This window comes from Phaethon aethereus, assembly GCF_964289735.1.
Source record: "Phaethon aethereus genome assembly, chromosome: 2".
In the NCBI taxonomy this organism is placed as follows: domain Eukaryota; kingdom Metazoa; phylum Chordata; class Aves; order Phaethontiformes; family Phaethontidae; genus Phaethon; species Phaethon aethereus.
In genome coordinates this window covers 53,316,296-53,339,141 of record NC_138582.1, presented here as the reverse complement: position 1 = coordinate 53,339,141, position 22,846 = coordinate 53,316,296, and the positions used below count along the sequence as shown (strand labels likewise).

General features: G+C 42.0%; 1 protein-coding gene across 1 annotated transcript in view; it reads right to left on the bottom strand.

The window, feature by feature from the left end:
- TMEM241 (transmembrane protein 241) overlaps positions 1 to 22,846 on the bottom strand; it is a gene marked incomplete at both ends in the record, with an annotated part of 59,211 nt that overhangs the window by 18,185 nt on the left and 18,180 nt on the right. The window contains 6 exons of the mRNA XM_081996771.1: positions 8,529 to 8,622; positions 11,385 to 11,454; positions 12,731 to 12,765; positions 16,223 to 16,249; positions 21,091 to 21,126; positions 22,115 to 22,160. Of these exons, the coding sequence (XP_081852897.1) occupies positions 8,529 to 8,622; positions 11,385 to 11,454; positions 12,731 to 12,765; positions 16,223 to 16,249; positions 21,091 to 21,126; positions 22,115 to 22,160 (308 nt within the window). The remainder of the gene's footprint in view (positions 1 to 8,528; positions 8,623 to 11,384; positions 11,455 to 12,730; positions 12,766 to 16,222; positions 16,250 to 21,090; positions 21,127 to 22,114; positions 22,161 to 22,846) is intronic.

Below are 22,846 nucleotides of genomic sequence, written 5' to 3'. Positions count from 1 at the left end.
CTGTTACAAAAGGTCAAACTATGCCATCAGAAACCTTAAAAAATGTGATACTTGAAAAAATGGTTTTTAAAACATTAACACAGCTCATCCATTTTGAGGAATGCCTTTTATGAGCAATGTCACAAGGTTACACACTTAGCCCTGTAAGCCTCAGCAATCCCTGCATGTTCCATGCATGGGAAGATAGTGACAGAAGTGGCTATAGCTGAGTATAGTCTCTGGCCTTCCATTCCCTCAGAAAGGGTGGGGAAGCCTCTGCAAGAAGACACGTTTTCTGCCCCCTTAGGACAACCAGCCATAGCAACATGCATGGAGAGAAAGCTGGACTCTGCCCTCTTCCTCTCTATGCTAGCTGTGGATAGGACAAGAACAGCTCACAGTCACCTCCTGAGATCGTCTGAAGCATATGTGATTTCCCTGAGCACCACATATTTCAGGGACAGGACATACGCCATTCAGTCTGCCTCCCCAGAGCCCCATGTCTGTTTGCTGACTTTTGTTGAAAGTCAAAATCTAATCCTTAAACAGGCGTACAGAGTGGGATTGAGAAATGCACGCACTTGAGGTTTTGCAAATACTGGTTCTGAGTTGGGGAGGGAGAGAAAGACAGGGAGACCCAGTTTCAGACAGCAGCAGCACGCTAACCTGAGAAGCTTCTGAAGAAAGCAACCTGGAATGTGACACCAAGTGCCTATCAAAGAGGTCTATGATCAGGCTCAAGATTTGTGAAGCAGTCTGGAGACATTCCACCCATGAAGGTTTTTAAGAATCAAAAAGGCAGCTAGCGATCCAGATTCTGAAAAGAACAGGGAACCAGTAAGGGAGAAGAATGTGGCTATTTTCGCTCATTTTTGGAAGCCTAGTGTTAGCTAGCTTTGAAACCTTCTACAGTAGTATGTTATATAGTGCACGGTTCTCCCATATAATTTTGGCATTTATATCATTACGTTAGCAACAGAAACAATTTCCAAAACAATTCTCATTCTTTTGTCTTCTCTTTGTCATGCTTATGATTCATCTCTCAGCCTCAGCTCTCCACACTTAAGTAATTCCAGGAAACCAAATAAAAACATGGGAGACTAGGAATCTATTATGCAGAAGAACCAATGAACCTGCACCCTCTGCAATTCAAAATTCTGTTAGATTTGACAAAATCTACTTTTAACTTGTCATTTTCTACTGTCAAGTATATAGAGACGGTGTGTCAAGGGCAGGGGTGAAAAAGTACCTTCCAAAGACATACTCCAAGCTCGTGGTTCTGCAGTTAGCTTTATGTTCAAGAGAATGACAATACCAAATGTACATGATGCACTTCAAGCAGATATCATGATGGATAAAAGGAAACAAACTAATTCAGAGCATCTCTTAGGGCTCAATCTATCAATTAATGTCTGCTGAGACTGGATTGTGTGACTATGTCATGCCCAAAAGCTGTGTAGCTGCCATTTTCAATGGATACACAACTGCCGCCCTATACCACACCTCTTAATGTACATATAAAAATTTTCCATTACCTAGAGATTCAAAATCTCCACCAAGTCTCAGCTATTCTTACAAGACAGCTTTCTTAAATTGCATTAGTGCCCCAGGAAGCCTGTGCCACTTAGCTTAGTGGTCATGTAGAACACAAAGGAGTTGTTATGGAGACTGATGTCTTCCCAACAATTATACAGTGTAATTAGTGTTGGATGCTACAACGTAACTATCAAGCTGTCTCCATGGAAACTACCTGAAACCTATACTTTTAAGGTTTCAGCAACTGGTCTTTTTTATAGAATCATAGAATCTTTGGCTTGGAAGAGACCTTTAAAGGCCATCTAGTCCAACCCCACTGCAATCAGCAGGGACACCTTCAACTAGACCAGGTTGTTCAGACACCTGTCCAACCTGACCTGGAATGTTGCCAGGGATGGGGCATCTACCACCTCTCTGGGCAACCTGTGCAAGTGTTTTACGACCCTCATTGTGAAAAATTTCTTCCTTCTATCTAGTCTAAATCTGCCCTCTTTTAGTTTAAAAACATTACCCCTTGTCCTATCACAACAGACCCTGCTAAAGAGTCTACCTTTCATATAAGTTCCCTTTAAGTACTGGAAGGCTGCCATAAGGTCTCCCTGGAGCCTTCTCCAGGCTGAACAACCACAACTCTCAGCCTGTCCTCACAGGAGAGCAGTTCCATCCCTTGGATCATTTTTGTGGCCCTTCTCTGGACCCTCTCCAACAGGTCCATGTCTTTCCCGTGCTGAGGGCTCCAGAGCTGGACGCAGTACTGCAGGTAGAGTACTTACAGACCCTTAAGATGCAGTTAAGAACACACTGAATGCCTTATCTGCTCATCAAGCTCAGCTGAGAAACGCACTTTCTTTCCCAAGGTATTTGCATAGTCCCCATGGTGACTCACAGGAATCGAATATGTGTGTCAAAAATAAATGTGTATTTCATTTAGAGAGGACCAACCACAAATCAGTAAGTATTTCTGACATTTTTAATTTTCTTTATGCCTATGTGTATGCATATCCACATGCATAAGAGTAGACAAGGTGTGCAGATGGAAGAATCTCACTTCTACTTTCATGAACCCCTTCCTGGCACACTTGAAAGCTTTAGGGTCATGGAAACTCTCTCTCTCAGATTAGAGATGCACTTCAAACCACACCGGTGCCACAGAGAGCACCTACCAGCAGAATCCGGTCAGGTCTAGGACACAATTCGCCCTCTCTCCAGGGCTTCATCTTGGGCTTGTAGCTGCACAGTTTTTCCAGCCTGAGTGAGCGGAGATCTTGAGACTGCCTTGCACGCAGTGCAGGATCTTTGCCGAAAGAAAACGCACTGTGTTTATGGAACTCCAGTGGGAGTTTACGACATTTTTGCATAAAGCTTTATGAGGTCCAAGCCAAGAAAGCAATGTGATTTGCAGCCAAGAATCTCACTGTCACTTTTGCCTAAGCGCAGCAGCATACAAAGAAAGGACTACTTCAGTCTTTCACTGCCAGATAGCCAAACACATTCTTGTTCTGGTTATGATATACGTATAAAATTTTTTAACAGATTTTTTAATCCAGAATCCTCTCCCATTAGAACACAGATGAACAAGGAGAGCCATTTGTTTCAGAAAGTACCAACAGCAGGATTCTTTTAGAGTGGCAAGTAAATAGCCCTCAGCAGAAGGAAGGAACTGACATTCTGGACCAGAATATTTTATAGCACTTGCATGCTAAGCAGCAGTGAGAGAGGAATTAAGAAATATACAAATAGGAGCACATGCTTTAGCAGAGGCTTTAAGACTGCAAAAGTGTGGAAAAGCATGAATTTGTTTTATTTCTCTTGGTTGGTTTGCCCCTGGAATGAAAGCAGATAAAATTATCATGTGAACTGCTATCTGTGAAGAGAGGTGCAGTGAGCATAACCAGGCTAGGAGCCCCAGAAGGCTTGCAATTGTGGCCTCTCCATTTTATGAGAAGCAAGAAAAAGAGAATTTCTGCTTTAATAAAAAACATCAGTATTTTTTCAATCTTTATCATCCATTTTTTTGTGCTGACATGAAGATGGATCTAGTCTATCCATTCTTTTCAAGACACCATGGGGACCAAAGAAGCAGATACACAGGCACAAAATATAAAACCAAAAACTACAGGAGGCATACTGAATAGCTGTTATATATTTTGGGGGAGGACTAAAACTGCTGGGGTATAAGTACAGTGGGCTACAGTTAGGTACATAAGACCCACAGATAAGATACTCTTTCAGACACTCCTGCAAAATTACTTTTGCAATGCCTGGCAGCCAGCATTAAACATAGGGTGACCTGGGGCAAACACTTCTAAAGTTAATAAACAAGGAACCAAAGCAGCTGTCAGGGAATGCTTTTATGTATCAGTGAGCCTCTAACACTGTTCTGATACAGGAGAGATTATATAACGGTGCATGGGATGGCCATATAGAAAAGAGTTGCATACTCCTGACCAGATTAATCTAAATTTTCTTCCAACCAATGCATAAGAAAACCAGTGTAAAACTCAATGCAACTTGATTTCAGTTATCCAACTTCATTTCTTCAGATAAGTAAGGAAGAAAGAGAGAATCCAAAATCCACTGACCTTCCCATTTATTCTTCCTCTTTATTGTTATATAGCTGTCTCAATAGGTTCCTACTGGAAACAAGCTGAATTCCCTACTACAAGTTTATTGGGATAACACAAAACATTATATGGGAATATGACTTTATAAGTAACCATTTTTCCCTTCTATTCATGATTTAAATTATTTCTACTGCTTAACTTTTAGAGACCCTAACAGGTTTCCTCATCAGATATAGATTGGCAGCCTTAATCTAAACAAACTCACTGACAGCACTGTTAGAGCTCATTAGCGTTCTCACCAGATGCTTCTGTCTGTATACATGAGTATCTCCAGTTTTTCTTTCCAGTACATGACCCATGATACTAGCATAGCTTTCAAATTAAAACAAGAAATCTTAGTATGGCTTCAAATTCTTTCTCTTCTGGGGATTAAATCTGTGCAAGGCTATGGCAAAGCACTGCATATTTCTTGGGCTTCTTAAAAGTATTTTTTTTGGTTTACAGATCACTTCAGTGTTTTTTTTTTTTTTAGCATTTCTCATGAATCTATACAGATATGACTAACATGCACACTATTTGCTTTCACAGCAAAAGTGCAGAGAGCATTTGTCACTATAAATATCATACAGGACTATAAACACAGATGAAACCTGTGCTTCATCTGTCTGCACAAAGCAATGCTTTGACACGAAAGCTGTCAGAAATCATTACGGGGAAGAATTTAAAAACCTCATACAATAATTAAGTTGCCGCAGCCAAAGTAAGTATCATAAAAACAAGTTACGACCCAGCTCCAGTTCTTAAGTGAATGAAAAATTAGAGGTAAGGGAGGCCAAATATGTGGGCTTCACAAAGAATGTCTCCTTGAATCTGCAAAGCAGGCCCGATCAGATCTCATGATTAGTTTATTGGTCTATTGGCACTTAGCAAGAAATGAAGTGGTGGCAACGATCTCAGCCCCAGCTCGTCAGTCGCATAGGTACAAAGTACTGAAAGAAAATAGATTTTCTGATTCTCTGTACCTCCCTAGAGGCCTGCGCTGCTGTCTGAGGACTACAGCATTTTCCTTTCTTGGCTCATTTGCAAGATAAACATATTCTGGCCTCAAATGCTGCTCCTTTCCTGGTGAAAACTCCAGTCAGTCTGAGAGATTAAGAGGATGATCTAGGGCACTACTCAATCCAAGAAAAATGCTCATGTGGGAAGGCAAAGCCATTGCTGTGAGCAGAGGTTTTTTTTTTTCCACTGGATGTCATTCTGCAAATCCAGATTCAAATACTTTCTATCTTTATTCTTTATCCACATTAACTTCCTTCCTTTTTTTCAAAAGGGAGTCACACACTTGGATTTAAACAGATTTTTACAGTACTAGTTAAATACTACTTTTATGAACCTATGATGACTTAAGATGCGATTGAGACAGCCCTCATACCCAGGCAATGTTGGGCTGGATAAGTGTAGTTTTTTCACTTCCAAACACCTGCAGGAAGCAGCATTAGTGATCTGATAGATAGAAGAATTCTTAACTCCCCCGTATGTAAATTTATGGCTCCTTATAGTTACAAGATACCTTGTGGGAATTTTGTAGGAGCTATTAGATCAACACTTACCCTTGTAGGTAAGCTCCAGTTCAGCTCTTGCTTTCTGCCTACCTGTCTGTCTCTGCAGTCTCTTTTGATCCCTGTTCTAAAACTGATGTATAGTGTTACCCAATTTTTCAAGCATTCACTGACTTCTACCCCAAAATCATCTGCATTTCAGTACTTGGAGTAGCAGTTCCTCCGTGCTCTTCATGCTGCCTCAGACGGGTATGACTGTGCCCTAAAATCATTCTTATGGCAAGCTTTAAAACAGTAGTGAAAGATATTAACAAAACTGATAGCTTTGATAAAATTATTAGTGCTACAGACAGATCTCATGTCCTTATTACTTATTCCCCTCTTTGAACTCAAGACAAGACATAAAGGTTGAGTGCTGGGTTGGAAGCTACAACAGGAAAAGGACTAATCTGCTGTTACAAAAACCTTCATAAGCAAGATAATAAAACCATGCACATTAACAAACACATACTTTTAAGGCTGAAGAACAGTTTAAGTGATCACAGTGACAGAGGGATAAATCTTTAGTTGCTATAAAGGCACGTAATTTCATTGACAACAGTGGCTAGAACAAACTTTGTCTAATTTATGTCTAGAGTTGGCCAAAACCCCACAAATCTAGAAACCCTTGAACTTTGGGAAAGCTTTGATCCAGTCCAGACTTTGTGGCTCTGATCCACTTCAGCTGGGAAGGACCCAAATCTGCTTAAAATATATTTCACAACACATCTTTGCATGCATTTTTTTCAGATAGGTCATAAATACCACATGTACAACCATTTCTCCTCATTCACAATACCTACTAGCAGAGCCAGCTATTCCCACCTCCAATCCAGAATGTTAAAAAAGAAAAAAAAAGAAAAAAAAGACACAGGAGCAAGCTTTAGATCAGCAAGAAGAGCAAGGAGCAAGAAGAAAGCTAAGGTACTAAAATCTCCACAGTCAGAATGTTTGGAAGAAATTCAAACTGGTGAGAAACTCTATGTGACTTGTACAGTGTGGAACAGCTTGCAAAGCCATATCACTCCCTTCTTGTTATCCCCAGGAAAACCAAAGACTCATCTGACTGTAGTTTCTAAACAAGTGTATTACGCAAGCCTGCTTTTTCTGGTAAGGTAACAGCTTCATTTACTGTAGTAGGAAAGCTGTGATCACAAACCACATAGGAAGGTTGTGGTTTTCAGATGACCTAGCTGAGAGTGATGAAACTAAGTAAAATCTAACCAGGGAAAAGGAGTCTGACAAGCTCTTCTGACTGCGTTTACCACTGATAATTTAACAAATGAGCTGTTAATAACTGAAATCAAGTACAGCCAGACCCTAAATCCACAGATCATAGGACAATTCCTGCAGGAATGGACCTCAGGAAGTCAGACTGGGCTGCTCAGGGCTTTGTCCAGTTGGGTCTTGAAAACCTTCACAGAGACTGCACAGCCTCCTTGGGCAAGCTGTGCCCTTGCCTGACTTGTCCTTGGGGTGAAAAAGTTTCTCCTTATACCAAATCTGAACCTCTCTTGTTTCAACTTATGCTTGTTATCTTTCACCACCACCACCCCTCCTCACCACTGTGAGGAGCTTGGATCTGTCTTGATAATTTCTCCACAGCTACTGGGCAGCTGCTGTTTGTTAGGTCCTCCCAAAGCTGTCTCTCTTCCAGGCTGAACAAGCCTGGTCCGGCAGCCGCAAGTGCTCCAGCCCCCTGACTTTCTTGGCAGCCATCTGCCGAACTTGCTCCAGTTTATCAATGTCTTCCCTGTATTGCGGTGCCTAAAACAAGGCTCCCTATTCCAGATGTGGTCTAACAAGTGCTGAGTAGAGGGCCATGATCACTTCCATGAATCTACTGCCTGTGCTACTGTTAGTACAACCCAGGATACTTTTGGCCGCCTTAGCTGTCAGGGCACACTGCTGGCTCATGTTCAGCTTGCTGTCTACCAAAATTTCCAGGTCCTTTCCACAGAGCTGCTTCCCAGCCGTTCAGTCCCCAGCCTGTATTATTGCCAGGGGCTCTTCCTTTCCACGTGCAGGGCTTCACATCTGTCCTTGCTGAATTTTGTAAGATTTCTGTTGGCCCATTCCTCCAGCCTGCCCAGGTCCTTCTGGAAGGCAACCCTGACCTTCAGCCTTATTGATTGGTCCTCCCGGTTCAGTGTCCTTTGCAAACATGAGCGCACTCTTATCACCTCTGATTCTTCAATAAAGATGGGTCCCAGGACAAACCCCTGTGACACTCCAGCTGTCACAAGCCTCCAGTCAGAGCAGGAATCATTAATTCTCTACCTTCTGAGCCTGATCATCCAGCCATTTTTAACCCATCTAACTGTCTGCCTATCCAGACCATAACAGTCTCATTTGGATAGAAGAACATTGTGGGAGACATTGTCAAATGCCTTGACATTAGTCAAGGCAAATGACATCCACCATTCCTCCCTGCAACAATAGCAGTGGGCGTTCTCGTACTGAACTTCAGGGAACTAGTTTTAACTCTTGGCTCTGGGAAGACACACTGGAAACAATGGCTGCTTCACACACTCTCAGAACGAGTATTCTTCTCCAAAACACCTTTTGAAAGTATAGATTTGTATTACTGGGATTCAGTAGGCCAAATCCTTAGACACAATAATCAGCCCAGCTTCATTAAAAGTCTATATACAATATTTCATCTCAGCTAATGATCCTGGCTTATTACACACCTGGTATTTGTTGCCTCAACTCTATGTGCAGGTTGCACAGACAGCCCTTAGGAGCATCAAATAGGAAGAGCAAGGGAAACCAGAGAGATGCAGAAATTCCTCAGTTCTCCTGGAAGAAGCACAGATCCACTGTGTTCCTGTGACAGTCTTTCTCTTACCTTTGCAAGGAAACTCCATGCTGCATATTGCCCTGAGGTTGTGCTGCTTTTTAGCTTCACTGTGTGCAACATCAGAAAGAATCCCAACAGTCCACTGCAAGGGATGGGGAAAGCTTGTTAATAGAATCTCTTAATTTCAACTAGGCAACCTCTGACAGGCATCTTGGTTTTCCTAATGCAGAACTGAACAGTCACCCTTCAAGCACTGTTAATCCCATTTGGAGAAAGAAAGCTGGTGGAAAAAGAGCTTACATTATGTCCAGTACATCTCAGGTTTTGCTCAGTCAGTGACTACAGTCTGAGTAAAGCAAGTCTGACGCTCTTATGGCTGGTCTCTAATGCACTTGCATAATCAGAAAAGCAAAGATTATTGGAAACATGAGGTGAAATATTAACTACAGGCATCGAAATAGCTCTGAATAACAGCAATGCTAATTTCAACAGGAGCCACACATGTTTGGCAACTAACTTGCTTCAACCTCCACAGAACCTTGCACTGAAAAAAGAACCACTGGAAAGTTTCTGCTTGAAGCTTTCAAGCTGTTTAAACTTCATGAAGCCTAAATTCCAATTAGGAAGTCAAATACATTTCTACTGTATAACAAATAGACAGATGACTCAGCAGTGCTGGGAACAGAATACTCCAAAGCTCTCTGTCAACGATTAAGAGAATTTTGATTCTCAAGTCATATAGGACAGTAGTCCCCCGTGCTCCCGTAGCCAAGACTACTCCTGAGGAAACTCTGTTCCGCATCTCACTGGACCTCACAGAGCTTATAGGCTTTGGCTCTGGATTTGGTTTCACTTGTGACATACAACCCACTGGTTGTGAACCAGTAAAAATAGTGTAAACTAGCAAGCAGGGAATAGAAAAGGACTTCAAAGTATGTAAGGCACAACTTACTGTGTGGCTGGTTGAGAGGCATAAGAGATTACAAAGTACTGTGGGAAGCTGCATGGGGAAGGAGATAGGACCCACACAGCACACAGGACGTGAGGCAAAAGTGCCTTGGTATTCAAAGAAAGTATGCTGATCTGGATACTGATGCAATGCAGTTGGTGGCTGCTCTGCAATAGCAAGAAGGGTGGAAGATGGGGCTCCCTAGGTCAAAAGTTCCACGCTGGGCCACAGCACCTCAGCCAAGTGCTGTTCCCTGCTCAGTATATGTGGCAAAGTTATGTTTCAGCCACATGTCAGCACAGGTGGTTTTGATACACCAAACAGTAAGATAACTGTCCAGGACTAGGAGGTACTAGGGTTTCTTACACTGAGCCATGACACAAGACCCCAAAGGACTATTGGTAGTCTCTGGAGCTAAGAAAGCTGTTTTGATGATAAAAGATATGCTCAAACTCAGCTCCCTGCTGCAGAGGATGAAGTGCTGAACAGCAGAGCATTCCACTCTGAGAAAACAGTGAGTTCAGTGAAGCAGCATTGCCCAAACTTTTGAAAATCCATCAGCTGGCTTAAGTTTGTTCCACATCTTCTGCCCTGGTGAGAAGGCCTTTTAGTCAGAGTAATTTGAAGCTGCTTAGTGTAAGTCAGAGATAAAAAGTGAAACAGCTAATTACCTGAAATGCTGATGTCCTAATTAACACTGATTTATTTCATTACATAAATGGAGCCCTTTGCACCTTACTACTAATGCTTCAGACATTCTGTACAGGGAGTAGATTTAGCTGCATCAGTTACCCTTACTTTACATCATATAGGCTTTCCTCAAAATCTTTTATGTCTACAAAGACACTAGATTACAAGATGTAGGACAGCAACTGAGATGCTTGTTTCTCCATCTAACTATTCTTTCCACTTGCTGTAATGTACAGTGCTATCTACTACTACACATGTACTGAAGCTGGGGCAATGGAAGCAGAAGTAGGAGGCTACAACGCTGGTAAAATCCTGAAGAAGTGAAAGAGAAGAATATCTGGGTTAGACAGATATCTATTAGTGCCTGCAGTTAGACCTTGCCTTCAAGAAGGAATAGATTTCACCTACCTGCCATGGAACAACTTATTCATTCATTGCAAGTTACTTGTAATGTGGGTAGTCCACCCTTGAAAAAAGCCACTTTCATACCAAAAAACTATGTACATAGGGAAATTATTTAACAATAATTTTTAATATCCCCTTTTAATGGAAAATCTGCACACAATTAAGAAAATCCCTAACAACCAGGAAATACTTTTGCCATCAGTTAGCATGAAAATGTTTTTTCCCCTCTAAAAAGAAAATACTTCCATTTGGCAAAAGACTGGAGGGGAAAGAGAGCAATATATTTTTTTGAGATAATTAAGACCTAGAGAAAACATACTTACATTGTCCTGTGAGGATTACACTATTGGGCGGTGAACTTTTGCTACTCAGAATAAAGGAACACTTGTTAAAGCTTTCCCCTTTTACCCAAAAAAAGCATTCTGCCAAATAACAAGATGTACAGGCAAATAAATCCATGTACACTCATATACTGCTGAAGACTAATACTTTGTAATCACTGCAAACAGCAAGTTTTACAAGGGCTAATCCAACTTGAGAAGCATTTGAGAGATGCTATTTATTAAAGCTTTGCTACATAAGGTAAAAATTATTTTACCGGTGACTGGAAACTCTCCTGATCAGAATGTACTCACTCAAATAAACACATATACTTCAGCACATTTGAATCTCAGGCCTTCAAATGCATATCCACAGATATGCACAGATACATATTCTCTGCAGTTTTACTGGCTTACGCAAGTAGAAACTAGTATAACTAAGGTTTTGCATGCTCCAAAGTTTTTAACTGAGAGTCAAGGTTGGAAGTCAATGGGATCTCTTATTTTGAAAACATTCAACTTGTGTTATAGAGAGGTTACCTGGCACAGCAGCTGCTATGAAACCTGTAGAAGTACAGGAATGGAAAGTCCAAGGCACTGAAGAGATCACCTGAGGGATAAAGCAATACATTCATTGAAACACAGGGGGAAAAAAATTACCCACTGTTACAAGCAGAGGAACAGCAATTACATGAACAGTACTAGTTTAACATTCCCTTGAGCCTTTACAGCTGGCTGACTTTTCACTTATGGTGCTTTCCACATTTCTAGTGTGTTTAATGATTTCTCTCTGACCTTGGTTCTAGCCAGTTCCTACGTTTGGCTGAAAAAGGGGAAAGGGATATGTAACAGTATCCTTTGCTAGCATACAGAAGATTCTGCTTAAACAACAGTTGCCAGTGGATAGACATGCAGCATATCCACTTCTTTTATTACAGAGCTCGTGATACTTCCTACTGAAGCAACAGGAAACACAGACATATGTTGGCTGCTTCCCCCTCCGGCATTTGAACTCTGTCACATAGAGCAAGTTGAGAAGTTTAAAAAAGTTCTCCTAGATCCAACAGAGCTCTTGAATACTTGCATTTCCAGGAACCACGGCCCCAGTTGTTCTTGGTAGCAACAACTCCCAGGAGTTGTCTGGCCTTCGGGCTCTACAAATTTGGAGGAAGCTCCATCTTTCGCTTTTTGAAATGCATGACTGTTTTGCTTAAAATGTCTGTCTATCCTAGTGGAGGAATGCTATATATACAATATGCACCACTAGGCAAAAAAGGGAATTTATGTTTATTTAAATGCTTCTTCCTTTGTTTTTCTGACTGAGCAAATGTCTAGTGAAAGCAACAGACGATCATCTTTATCCTTCTAACTATTCAAACACCAGTACGACAGGAGTATTAGCCACCATCAAATATTAAATTTCTCCATTTTTAGCCTTTGATCTTTTGCTACTTCAAGCCCTGCCATGCGCTAAAGCGATGGGATACATCTTACAAAAGCAACAAACAAAATCTCTGCAGAGCATTGAGGGCAATGCAGAGAAAGAAACTCAGTTCTATATGCACTGCTGGGACACTGCTCTGAAGAGGATATATTCACATAGGGAATCCTTGTTCTTTAGCATGCACCACCTCAAAAGCTGTTCTTTGTTGTCTGTCCCATGCTGCTTCTTTGCAAAGGGCAGGTAAGAAAGGTATTAGTAAATGTCATGCAAATTACACAATGCTATATACCCTCCTCTTCTCTTCCTACAGTATATCATATTACTGATCATATTCCTGTTGAATTCCAGGATTGAAATCCTACAGGGTTTGGCATCTAAAAATATGCATGGAAAGGAAAGGCAATACGGAAACCTAAAAAAGGATCAACTCAATCCACTTTACCTGCTGGATGGGATGCAGAAGCCAAAAGCACCACACTAAAAAATAAAAACAGATTAATTGTATGCTACAGAATTTATGACATGGCCTGTACATTATAAATTGACAGCTTTGTGTTTGGTTTTTTTTCATGGTGAAACTTACTCCAGTTAAATAGAGTAACTGAGGCATAAGTATCAATTTAAAAAAAAAAAAGTTGGTTGGGAAGGAATCTCGAGGGCCACCTAATACAACATCTCACCTGAAGCAAGACTATGACCAATATTTGATCATGACCTCTGTGGCTATGTCTCAAAAAGCCCAGTGTGGTGGATTGACCCTGGCTGGACACCAGGTGCCCACCAAAGCACTATCACTTCCCCTTCTCAGCCAGACAGGGGAAGCGAAAATAAAACGAAAGGCTTGCCAGTCGAGATAAGGACAGGCAGTGATCATTCAGCAATTGCCATCATGCGCAAAACAGACTCGACTTAGGGAAATTAGTTTAATTTATTACCAATCAAATCAGAGTAGGATAATGAGAAATATAACCAAATCTTAAAAACACCTTCCCCTCCACCTTTCCCTTCTTCCCGCGCATAGCTTCACTGCTGATTTTCTCTACCTACCCCCCTCCAAGCAGCACAGGGGAACAGGGAATGGGGGTTGTGATCAATTTGTCACACATTGTTTCTGCCACTCCTTCCTTCTCAGGGGGAGGACTCCTCACACTCTTCCCCTGCTCCAGTGTGGGGTCCCTCCCACTGGAGACAGTCCTCCGTGAACTTCTCCAATGTGAGTCCTTCCCAGTTCTTCATGAACTGCTCCAGTCTGGGCCCCCCCATGGGGTGCCGTCCTTCAGGAACAGGCTGCTTCAGCCTGGGTCCCCCATGGGATTATAAGTCCTGCCAGCAATCCTGCTCCAGCCTGGGCTCCTCTCCCCACGGGGCCACAGGTCCTGCCAGGAGCCTGCTCCAGCGTGGGCTTCCCACGGGGTCATGGCTTCCCACGGGGTCACAGCCTCCTTCGGGCACATCCACTTGCTCCAGCGTGAGGTCCTCCCCAGGCTGCAGGTGGAGATCTGCTCCAGTATGGAGCTCCATGGGCTGCTGGGGCACAGCCGGCCTCACCAGGGTCTTCACCAGGGGCTGTAGGGGAATCTCTGCTCTGGCACCTGGAGCACCCCCTGCCTCTCCTTCTGCACTGACCTGGGGGTCTGCTGGGCTGTTCCTCTCACATAGTCTCACTCCTCTCTTGCTGTTGCGCAGGTTTTTTTTCCCCCTTCTTAAATATGTTGTCCCAGAGGCGCTACCACCGTTGCTGCTGGGCTCAGCCTTGGCCAGCAGCAGGTCTGTCCTGGAGACAGCTGGCACTGGCTCTATCAGACATAGGGGAAGCTTCTAGCAGCTTCTCACAGAAGCCACCACTGTAGCCCTCCTGCTACCAAAACCCTGCCACACAAACCCAATACACCAGGTCTCAAAAACTTCCCGGCATGGAGCTTCCACACCTCTCTGGGTAACTTGTCCCAGGGGCACCCTACCCTACTAGCGAAGAAGTTTTTCCTCATGTCCGATCTTTAAAACACCAAAGTTGCAATTTATGGTTGTTGTTCCATATTATACCATCTGCCATTTCTTAGAACAGTTTGTTTCTGTCATCTGTGCAACTCCCTTTCAAGAAGATGTAGGCAGTTGTTAGATTGCACCTTGGTCTCCACTTTGACAGTCTCAGCACTCTCTTCAAACTCTCCTTTGCAGAAGACCATGTGCTCCAAGTGCCTAATGATGCCAGTAGCCCTCTGCTAGATCTTCAATTTCTCAGCATCTTTCTTGAACTGGGAGGACCAAAACTGAAGAGAGTATTTCAGCTGCAGCCTCAGCAATGGTCTTAACAACTTCTCTTGATCTGACGGCCATGCTCCTTCTAACGTAGCCCAATATGTGGTTTGCATTAATATACCATGAGCATGCACTACTGCCTTATCTAGATGTCAACTTCACTGTTACCCCAAGTCCTTTTCAACAGACGTGCTGTTCAGCCAGCTGGTGACACCACTGAGACAGAATCTATAGAGAACTGTACTTGTGTCTAGACTTGAGTGTCTCTCTGTCCGAGGATTAATTTCAGCTGTGTGTGTACTTATGTCTGCCTTACAGGGGTGTGCATATATTGCATATGAGAGTCAAATATAGAGCCTTACGCGTGTGATTGTGCATGCACTGCACATTCATGCCCAAAATGTCAGTTAGAGAAAGGACAAATGCTGCAATTAAACAAGTTTTAAAAAAAACACAGGAAAATAAAACCAAGTACCAGCCCAGATGATGCACACTTTTCAGAAAGATAAAAGTGAACAAGAAAATCAGCTGTGACCAGTTCTTTAGCTGGAGTATCACTTAAGATTTCTGAGGTCCTACAAAGATGTCATCCTCTGAGTTTGCAGTATAGGCTGTACAAGAGCCTTTTTCAGTGCTACTGATTCTTCCGGTAAATTTCGATTTTTTTCCAAATTTTTTCATTCCATGTTGTTTCCAAGGTTAGAAGGCTACAAAAACATATTCTGGGGCACTCTAAGATGGGAGAGGCATGCATGTCTCCAAAGCAGACCTACAGCTTCCTCCAATTACCAACAACATACATGCACGACAAACACAAAGGAGAAAAGGGAGGAGGAAGAAAGAGTGTCTGGAGAGGTTGCTTCTCAATAAGCAGCAAGCATTGCACTTACAAAGGTAAAAAGACATTCATTAATGTTATGAATGTTAAAGCCAGGCAATTTTCCCTGGCTAATTACCAGGGATTCTTACAGTTCACTAGGCCCAGTAATGGCGGCAAAGAGCCAACCCAGCCAGCAGAGGAACGGAAGCCTGCACTATGAAGAGTTAAGGCAGAGAAAGAGCTGGAAGTGCTTCCCAACACACAAGGTTATGGCTAGAAAACTGAACTCGCGGCAAATGAGCTACCTCCAGTACCTGCAGCAGTACAGTATCACCAGCGTGGTGCTTACACCAGGCCAACTCCCTTTTCCAGTGATAACACAGCTACCATTGCCAAGCGTGCTTGCTCTCAGCTGGTCCCATTTCTCTATGTGACCAGGCTGCTGTGCTTGGTGGCCTGCCCTCGGCATGCTTTGGTGAACCCCAGTGTTGCTCGCAGAGGCTTCGGTAGCAAAAGGAACTCCAAGGAGCATGGAAATCCCAGGACCAAGGAAGCTTCATGGGGAAGCTTGTCACTGAAAACAGCCGCAGAAGACAACAGGCTGAAGGAGGAAACAGTTCATGAGTGACAGGCAGGCAGGTATTTTGGGCTTAGTGTTTTATACAATGTCTTTGAAAGGTGTCAGCTGGTACAGTATGTTCACATTGTTGACATTTATATATGGTTTTAAAAGATGTGGTTGTCACAAAGATGATAAACAAGGCAAAGCAGTTCACTTACAGTAGGTAATAACCCCCTGCCCCTCCTCCCCACACACGTGCACTCTCCCCGCCCGGGACGCCAAGAGCAATTCACAATAAACAGGCACAATTCCTCAGTTTCCTGGCAAAGAGTGAAAAGTAGTGAAGGCCTATTGCTTTTGACTGAATAACAGAGAAAACAGGAGACTGGCACGGCAAGTGAAACTGTACCAACAGTGATGAGAATTATGACTAAGCCATGTTTCTCCACTTCTGCTTTTTGCATTATTAATTTTTAAACAAAAAAACAGTGAGATTGGGAAATGCCCAGAAAGAAACTTCCTTCTGCAACCAAGAAGAACTGATAACCCTACCAGACATCCCAGGCCTTGATCCAAAGAAAACACGTGAGGAAACACAAAACCTTCTTTGTGAAGCGTGGGGCAGGTTAAGGCAAATAGGTTAGATGGCATTAAAGCTATACTATAACCCTGCTCTGAACAGAACATCAGCAGAGAAGACACAATGATGTTATAAAACCAGATTAAGGATTCAGAGGCTTCTAGCCTGGACATCAGGCTGCAGCAAAACCAAAATCCCTCTGCTGCTCTCTTTTTCCCCTGTAGTCAGTACTGAGGGCTCAGTCACCCGTGGTCTTCTTTCTGGCTAAGAGGTTTTGTCACCAAGAACACCAATTTATGCCTGCAAAGCTGCCCTTCCCTATTGCTGAAAATCTACTGCAGCTTTTTTAATTCACCGAAGTGACAGATTAGCAGCTCTTCCAGAAGCCAGATGTAGTTTAGCTGCATAGAGTAGAGCCTTCACCTCACACCTTTGTCAGTGCCATTTACTCACCATTTGAAACTTTCCCGGTCTCAGTCTTTGTTTTCTCCTCAACAGTGACTGCCAGGCTATCTGGCACGCCTTTGTGAACAAATGGCAGACAGTGACAGATATTGGGATGCACTGAAACTTTCTTCCAGGTTCTCCACAAGAAGCAGCATATCTCTACCTGCCTCATTGTACGAGAAAGCCCAAGATGAGCCAGGACCCACTTCTAAGACACATTATGTATCCCTCAGCATGCCAGGTAGACATTACCACCCTCACGCTACCCCTTGCCAGCTAGCTAGGGGAGAGAAATCTGGCTCCCTCCTTGATAAAAAGTGGGGGACTGGAAAGCAATAAAAGAAAAATGCAAGATTACTGGAAAAACCACTAGGAAGTAGAACACTAATGCAGAAGTCAGAGTGCAGGGAAATACAATACTGCAGTAAAAAAAGGTGGTGGGAACAAGACTGGAGGATTAGAGGAAGGTTCCTGGAAGTACATTTCCCCTCTTCTCTTCCTCCCCCTCCTGGCCCCACATGTTTAAACACAAGGGAGATGGATGAACAGGATGGGGTTGGGCACTGAGAAGCAACATCACCCCTCCCTTCTCTGCATAGCACAGCTCTGCTTTCCCTCCTACACTTGTTCCTGGTCTGGCTCCCTTTTTAAAAGCCATTGGATAATCATGCTGTAAGTGATGAAGTGAGAAGAACACCACACTTTCAACATCAGCAAATATTTTTTCAGATCTGTTTGGTTCTGGAAAGTTCCTGTTCACGTACATTTGCTTAAGATGTTCTCCCCTCCCAAATTGTTCCAGATTTTAAAACAAGAAAGAGTGCATGGCATGTAAGGACAGCATATGTTAGGAGACTTTGCTAATTTCAGTTGCACCTCTGCAAGTGTCCAAGAGCGCCAATACAGTTAATGTTTCTTTTAAATCTAAATACATATTTTTTAAAGCTAATGTATTAGTACATTCTGACATCCAGTAGCTTGGGGCAGAACTTTCAATCTGCTCTATCCAGGCAGTCTATACACTCAGAGTACAACTGTGCTTTCGTACTGAATAGAAACACTTCGAACAGCCTCTACTGTAACAAACTGCAGTATTTTTCTGTATTTTCCTATATATTACAAAAAATTTCTTCACCAGATGGGTTATCAAGCACTGGAACAGGCTGCCCAGGGAAGTGGTTGAGTCACCAGCCCTTGAGGTATTTAAAAGACGCGTAGACGTGGCGCTTAGGGACATGGTTCAGTGGTGGACTTGGTGGTGTTAGGTTTATGGTTGGACTCAATGATCTTAAGGGTCTTTTCCAACCTAAATGATTCTGTGATTCTAAACACTACCAGGCTGTGCCCACACAGCTGCTTTCTTCTCCTTGTACAGCTGCATGTCAGGTGTCTGATCTAGGTTAGAAATAAGCTATAAAGGCCTATTGATAATAGTGCGAAGAGGAGGAAATTGCACTGCTACCACACTAGCAAGTTCTTTCATAAATCATAAAATCATAGAATCATGCTCGTACAAACAAGACCACTGGTACACATTAGACTGTCTTGTTCTGGAGGTGGAACTGGGATCCTGTCATGGCTGAAACAACCCTTGAGAAGTCCTGAGTAGAGGAAGAAGCATATGCATGCTAAATCACAAAATTTAGTGCTGGGCACTCTCTGACAGAGATAAACACACATTTATGGTAATTCTGACTCAGAACTGCCCATGAGGAGTTAGCACTCGTTCAGAGAACATTCAGAGTAAAATGAACACCTACTCAGTGTGATTTAAAAATACTTTTGACTGTTTTCTACAGAAATCAAGCTTGTGCAATAGAGCTGTGTGTACACATACATACATAGCTCTACATAGTTCTCAAACACGCTGACCAGCTTCATCCAAATTTGGGAAGCGGCAGTCATCTCCAAGATAACTACATGTGCAGAGGTCTCACAATGAGACAAACCCTGCCAGTGCTTTCTGCAGCAGAAAGATTTCAGCACCATTAGACACTGGAGGACCTTCATGCCACCTGGCAGTGACATGTCATGGAGGTCACAAACAAGGAGGGAGCTTCCACCAAATTTCACACCCTTTCAAACATCATCTGCTATTATGACAAAACAAAACTCTAAAAGAAATCAGACGTCGCTCATCCCATTGCCCATGGTCCTGTTTGTTTTCCTTAGACAAGATGAGGTCTCGATGCTATGGACTATGAGCTTCTCTAACACATAGAAATATATGCACACATACATAGACATATAGATATCCACAGACCCAAGCCAAACAAATAAGCATCCAGTCTTCTACCTTCTGTAAGCCACCTATTTTCTAGCAATTGCTTTGCACCATCATCTTGCAGCCTACACTGACCTTCAAGCCCTTAATGGTGAAAATCTTTGCAAGTTTTGGTAACATATTTTTGCTTTGAAGCAGATGCTAAAAAAAGCTGTCTTCCAATTTGCACAATTCCATTGTTTGGGTTTGTTTTGGTTTTTAAGAAAAGCAGTTTTAAAATACATACCACTGCACCTCACAGTTCCTTAGCAAGAAGCGTCTCCCTTTCAAAAGCCACTAATTCATTAATCATACTTTCCACGTAATGTGGAACTCCTGCTCTCTGCTGGACACAACTTCACAGACTTCAAAGGATACCATCAACTAACACAGCAGGAACCCAGCCCTGATTTTTCAATCAAAGCTGCAAAATTAAGACCTTCAGCCAAAATCTGAATTTAAAGGTTCATGTCCAGATGCAGTTTTTAACTAAAATGACAACTGAGAGCCATAGCTAGGCAGGTGCCAAATGAAAAATCAATTGATTTTACTGCTTGTTTCATGATTGTCTCTTCAACACAGACAAATAGCTACAGCTCATTCAAGACTCCAGGGGTTGCTTCTGCACACAGCAGCATATTTGCAAGTTCCATGACGAATTCTTCAAAACAATTGCAATAAACACAACTACCTTCTTTGAGTAAAACTGGTTTGCTTTGCACTTCATAGTAGATGGAAAACAACAACTGACTTAAACAAGAGCCTACTTCAAGCAATTTTCAGGTATTGTCAAAGCATGGGACCCTGGTAAATAGACACTGGAATCACACAAATGCAAAATCAGAGGCCTGCATTACTTATTTATGGAAACAGGAGATTTGATTGAACTAAGATAGAGATAGATACACAGCATTATCGTGTTGATGATGCTTACAAGATAAATGGGAATTGAAGTAACTGTCCTACGTTGGTGTCCCTGATGTGTTCCTATCAAGGATCTTTAATGTGGTAAAGACAAGAGCACACATCCATCTAATCAAATGGACAAGCACAACTTCACTTTTGTTATGCTTATTCCTAACTTCTGCTCTCTCTTTCATTCCTTTTGACAATCCTTTCTTAGAACTTAGTATCTGTACTGCATAGTGTTCCCATACAACTGTAGCTACCATTCCAAGAAAAGAGGTCAATGTATACAAGATGTGATTATGGATGGATAATATGCCTCACTTCAAATAAAGCCTCACAAAAATCTAGTGGAACACCGAATGTTCTGTCTTATATAGCTCTTTGAGGAAAGGACTGACTTTTTACATTTTTTAAATAAAAAAACCGCAGGGGAGTTGGTCAGTGACTCGGGCTCTTTTGCTAACTACAAAATAACAAGCCATTTTCATTATCTCCAAATCAGAAAAACAACTGAAAGTCTGAATTACTCAATCCCACTAACAGCACTCTGAACAATCAGTTACTGCTCATGTTCTTTGCACATCATACTTTTGTAATCACTGCCTCCCCTTCTGGCAATTTTGTACAAGTTTTATTTTCTGAAGTGGGGTATTGCCAGGGAGTTGCTCTGTAAATATTATTTCTGGAAATGATAGATCACTTGTGCACACGATGATTAAAAAATTCATAATTAACACCTCAGTACCTCCCCAGGTGTATATTGGCATGTCCATCTACAACCGGAGCCAAAAAATTCAGCTGCTAAGCTATTCAGCTTAGCACTGTTCTTTCAGTGAATGTCCTGCTAAGTAAATACATTTAAGTAGCAGTAGCTATGAGTTTCCTAAACAAGCCACGGTTGAAAATTAAAACATATACTACATAAAGTGAGCTATGGTATATCAAAGGCTTATTCACTTTACCTGAATATGTAGTTGATGTACTGTTGGTCCAGATCACTGGGAGAGGAGGGAAAGAAAAAAAGGTGTTGTTTTTAGTAATGCACTTCATTTGCTATAAGAGATCAGTATAATAAGTAGTATTATAACACTGTAATATTATATTAATATTATATATGACACAATGTTATAATTAGGTAATACTAACATTATAATATAATTATATAAATTATAATCACAATCTATTAATATGGTAATATTATCAATATATTAATCAGCGTATTCATTTACACAACATTTGCACATTATTTCTCTCATTACTATGTCAGTGGGAGTCTCATTTAAAGTGAAGATAAAGTGAGACTGACTAAAATTTAGACCCTTTAAACAGAGACGAAAAATGGTTTTGGAATAAATGAGCTTATCCATATTCTATACAGGCATGTATTATGTACATATACATAATATGCACTGGCAACATATCCACCTCCATCTATACAAACAGATTATAGACACTGTGAATATGTAATGCCACCTGCTTTCAAAACAGCTGTTTTCTGGCTGAAGTTCTAACACCACACGGGATTACTGCAAGGTTTCAAGGTTTTTAAGGTACTCGTCCATTCCAGTCCTGTGGCAAGTCACCAGCTGCTAAACACTATCGAGACTGTGTCGCAAAGGGAGATACTGGCAGATTCAAACCAAGCAGCTTTCAAAGCTAACACAAGCTAACATTTCCTCTTAATGCCTGTGCCAGTAACTAAGGGTTCTTCTTCCAGGACTGAGTCATCATCCTTTGATAATACACTGTTTAAAACTAATTCAGTGTTCGAGTTAGCAGTATAACCATCAATAACCACATGCTATTGTTATCAACAATAAATAAGGCTCCTCTTGCAAGAGAAGTCATTAAAGATTAACCACTGAGTGGCCCAGCTCACACTGACATTGCAGAGATCCCTACAGTTTACCTGACTGCTACACAGATGTGTCTCTAACCCTCTTAGAGAGCAATCTTTCTTTTTAAAAGAATATGAAAACACATTACCTTAAAGAGCTAGGTTTCCATAACTTCTGAAATACTTTGTAAGCCCCTGTAATTGAAATGACACGTGTAATTGCCATAATATGCAATCATTCCGACAAACAACAGCTTGTTTGGCTGTGGTACCCACAGATGTGGAACCCCTCTGAATTACAGTTTAGCAACATGGCACAAAGGATGCATAAACCATGAGTAAAATGAACCTATCACTTCAAATTAATGGTTTTCAAAGTGTTATCATCTCAGAGTGCTGTCATGCTATGTGTTTCTGCTACTCCTTCTGAAGAAGAGACAATTTCTAGCTCATGGCAACCACAAAGGAGCAGGCATGTGTGTGTGTGTACACATGTTTAAATACATGCAGAAGAGTGTTGCAGAATGGGTTCTTCAGCCCACCCCATTTTTTGGGTAACTTCTGTGATGTGTTCTTCTATGTAGACCCCTACAGCTGTTGCCTCTGAGCAATCTTTCCTGCTTAGAGTTCTCTCTGGAAGGTTCTTTACATTTTTGATGTGCCCACCTCTTGGTTAAACCCCATTTCTATTTTGGGAGAAGCCTTAAACACTCAAGAAAGGAACAACATAGATTCAGGCTCTTCAGGGCTTTGTTGGGGTTTTTTTGATTCACAAAGAAAACCAGAACATGAAAAGCAAATTCAGGAGAACACTCTGTAAGAGATGTCCTCAATTCTGCCTCTGTTCAACAAGCTGAAGGGTAGAACACATGTCCTTTCTC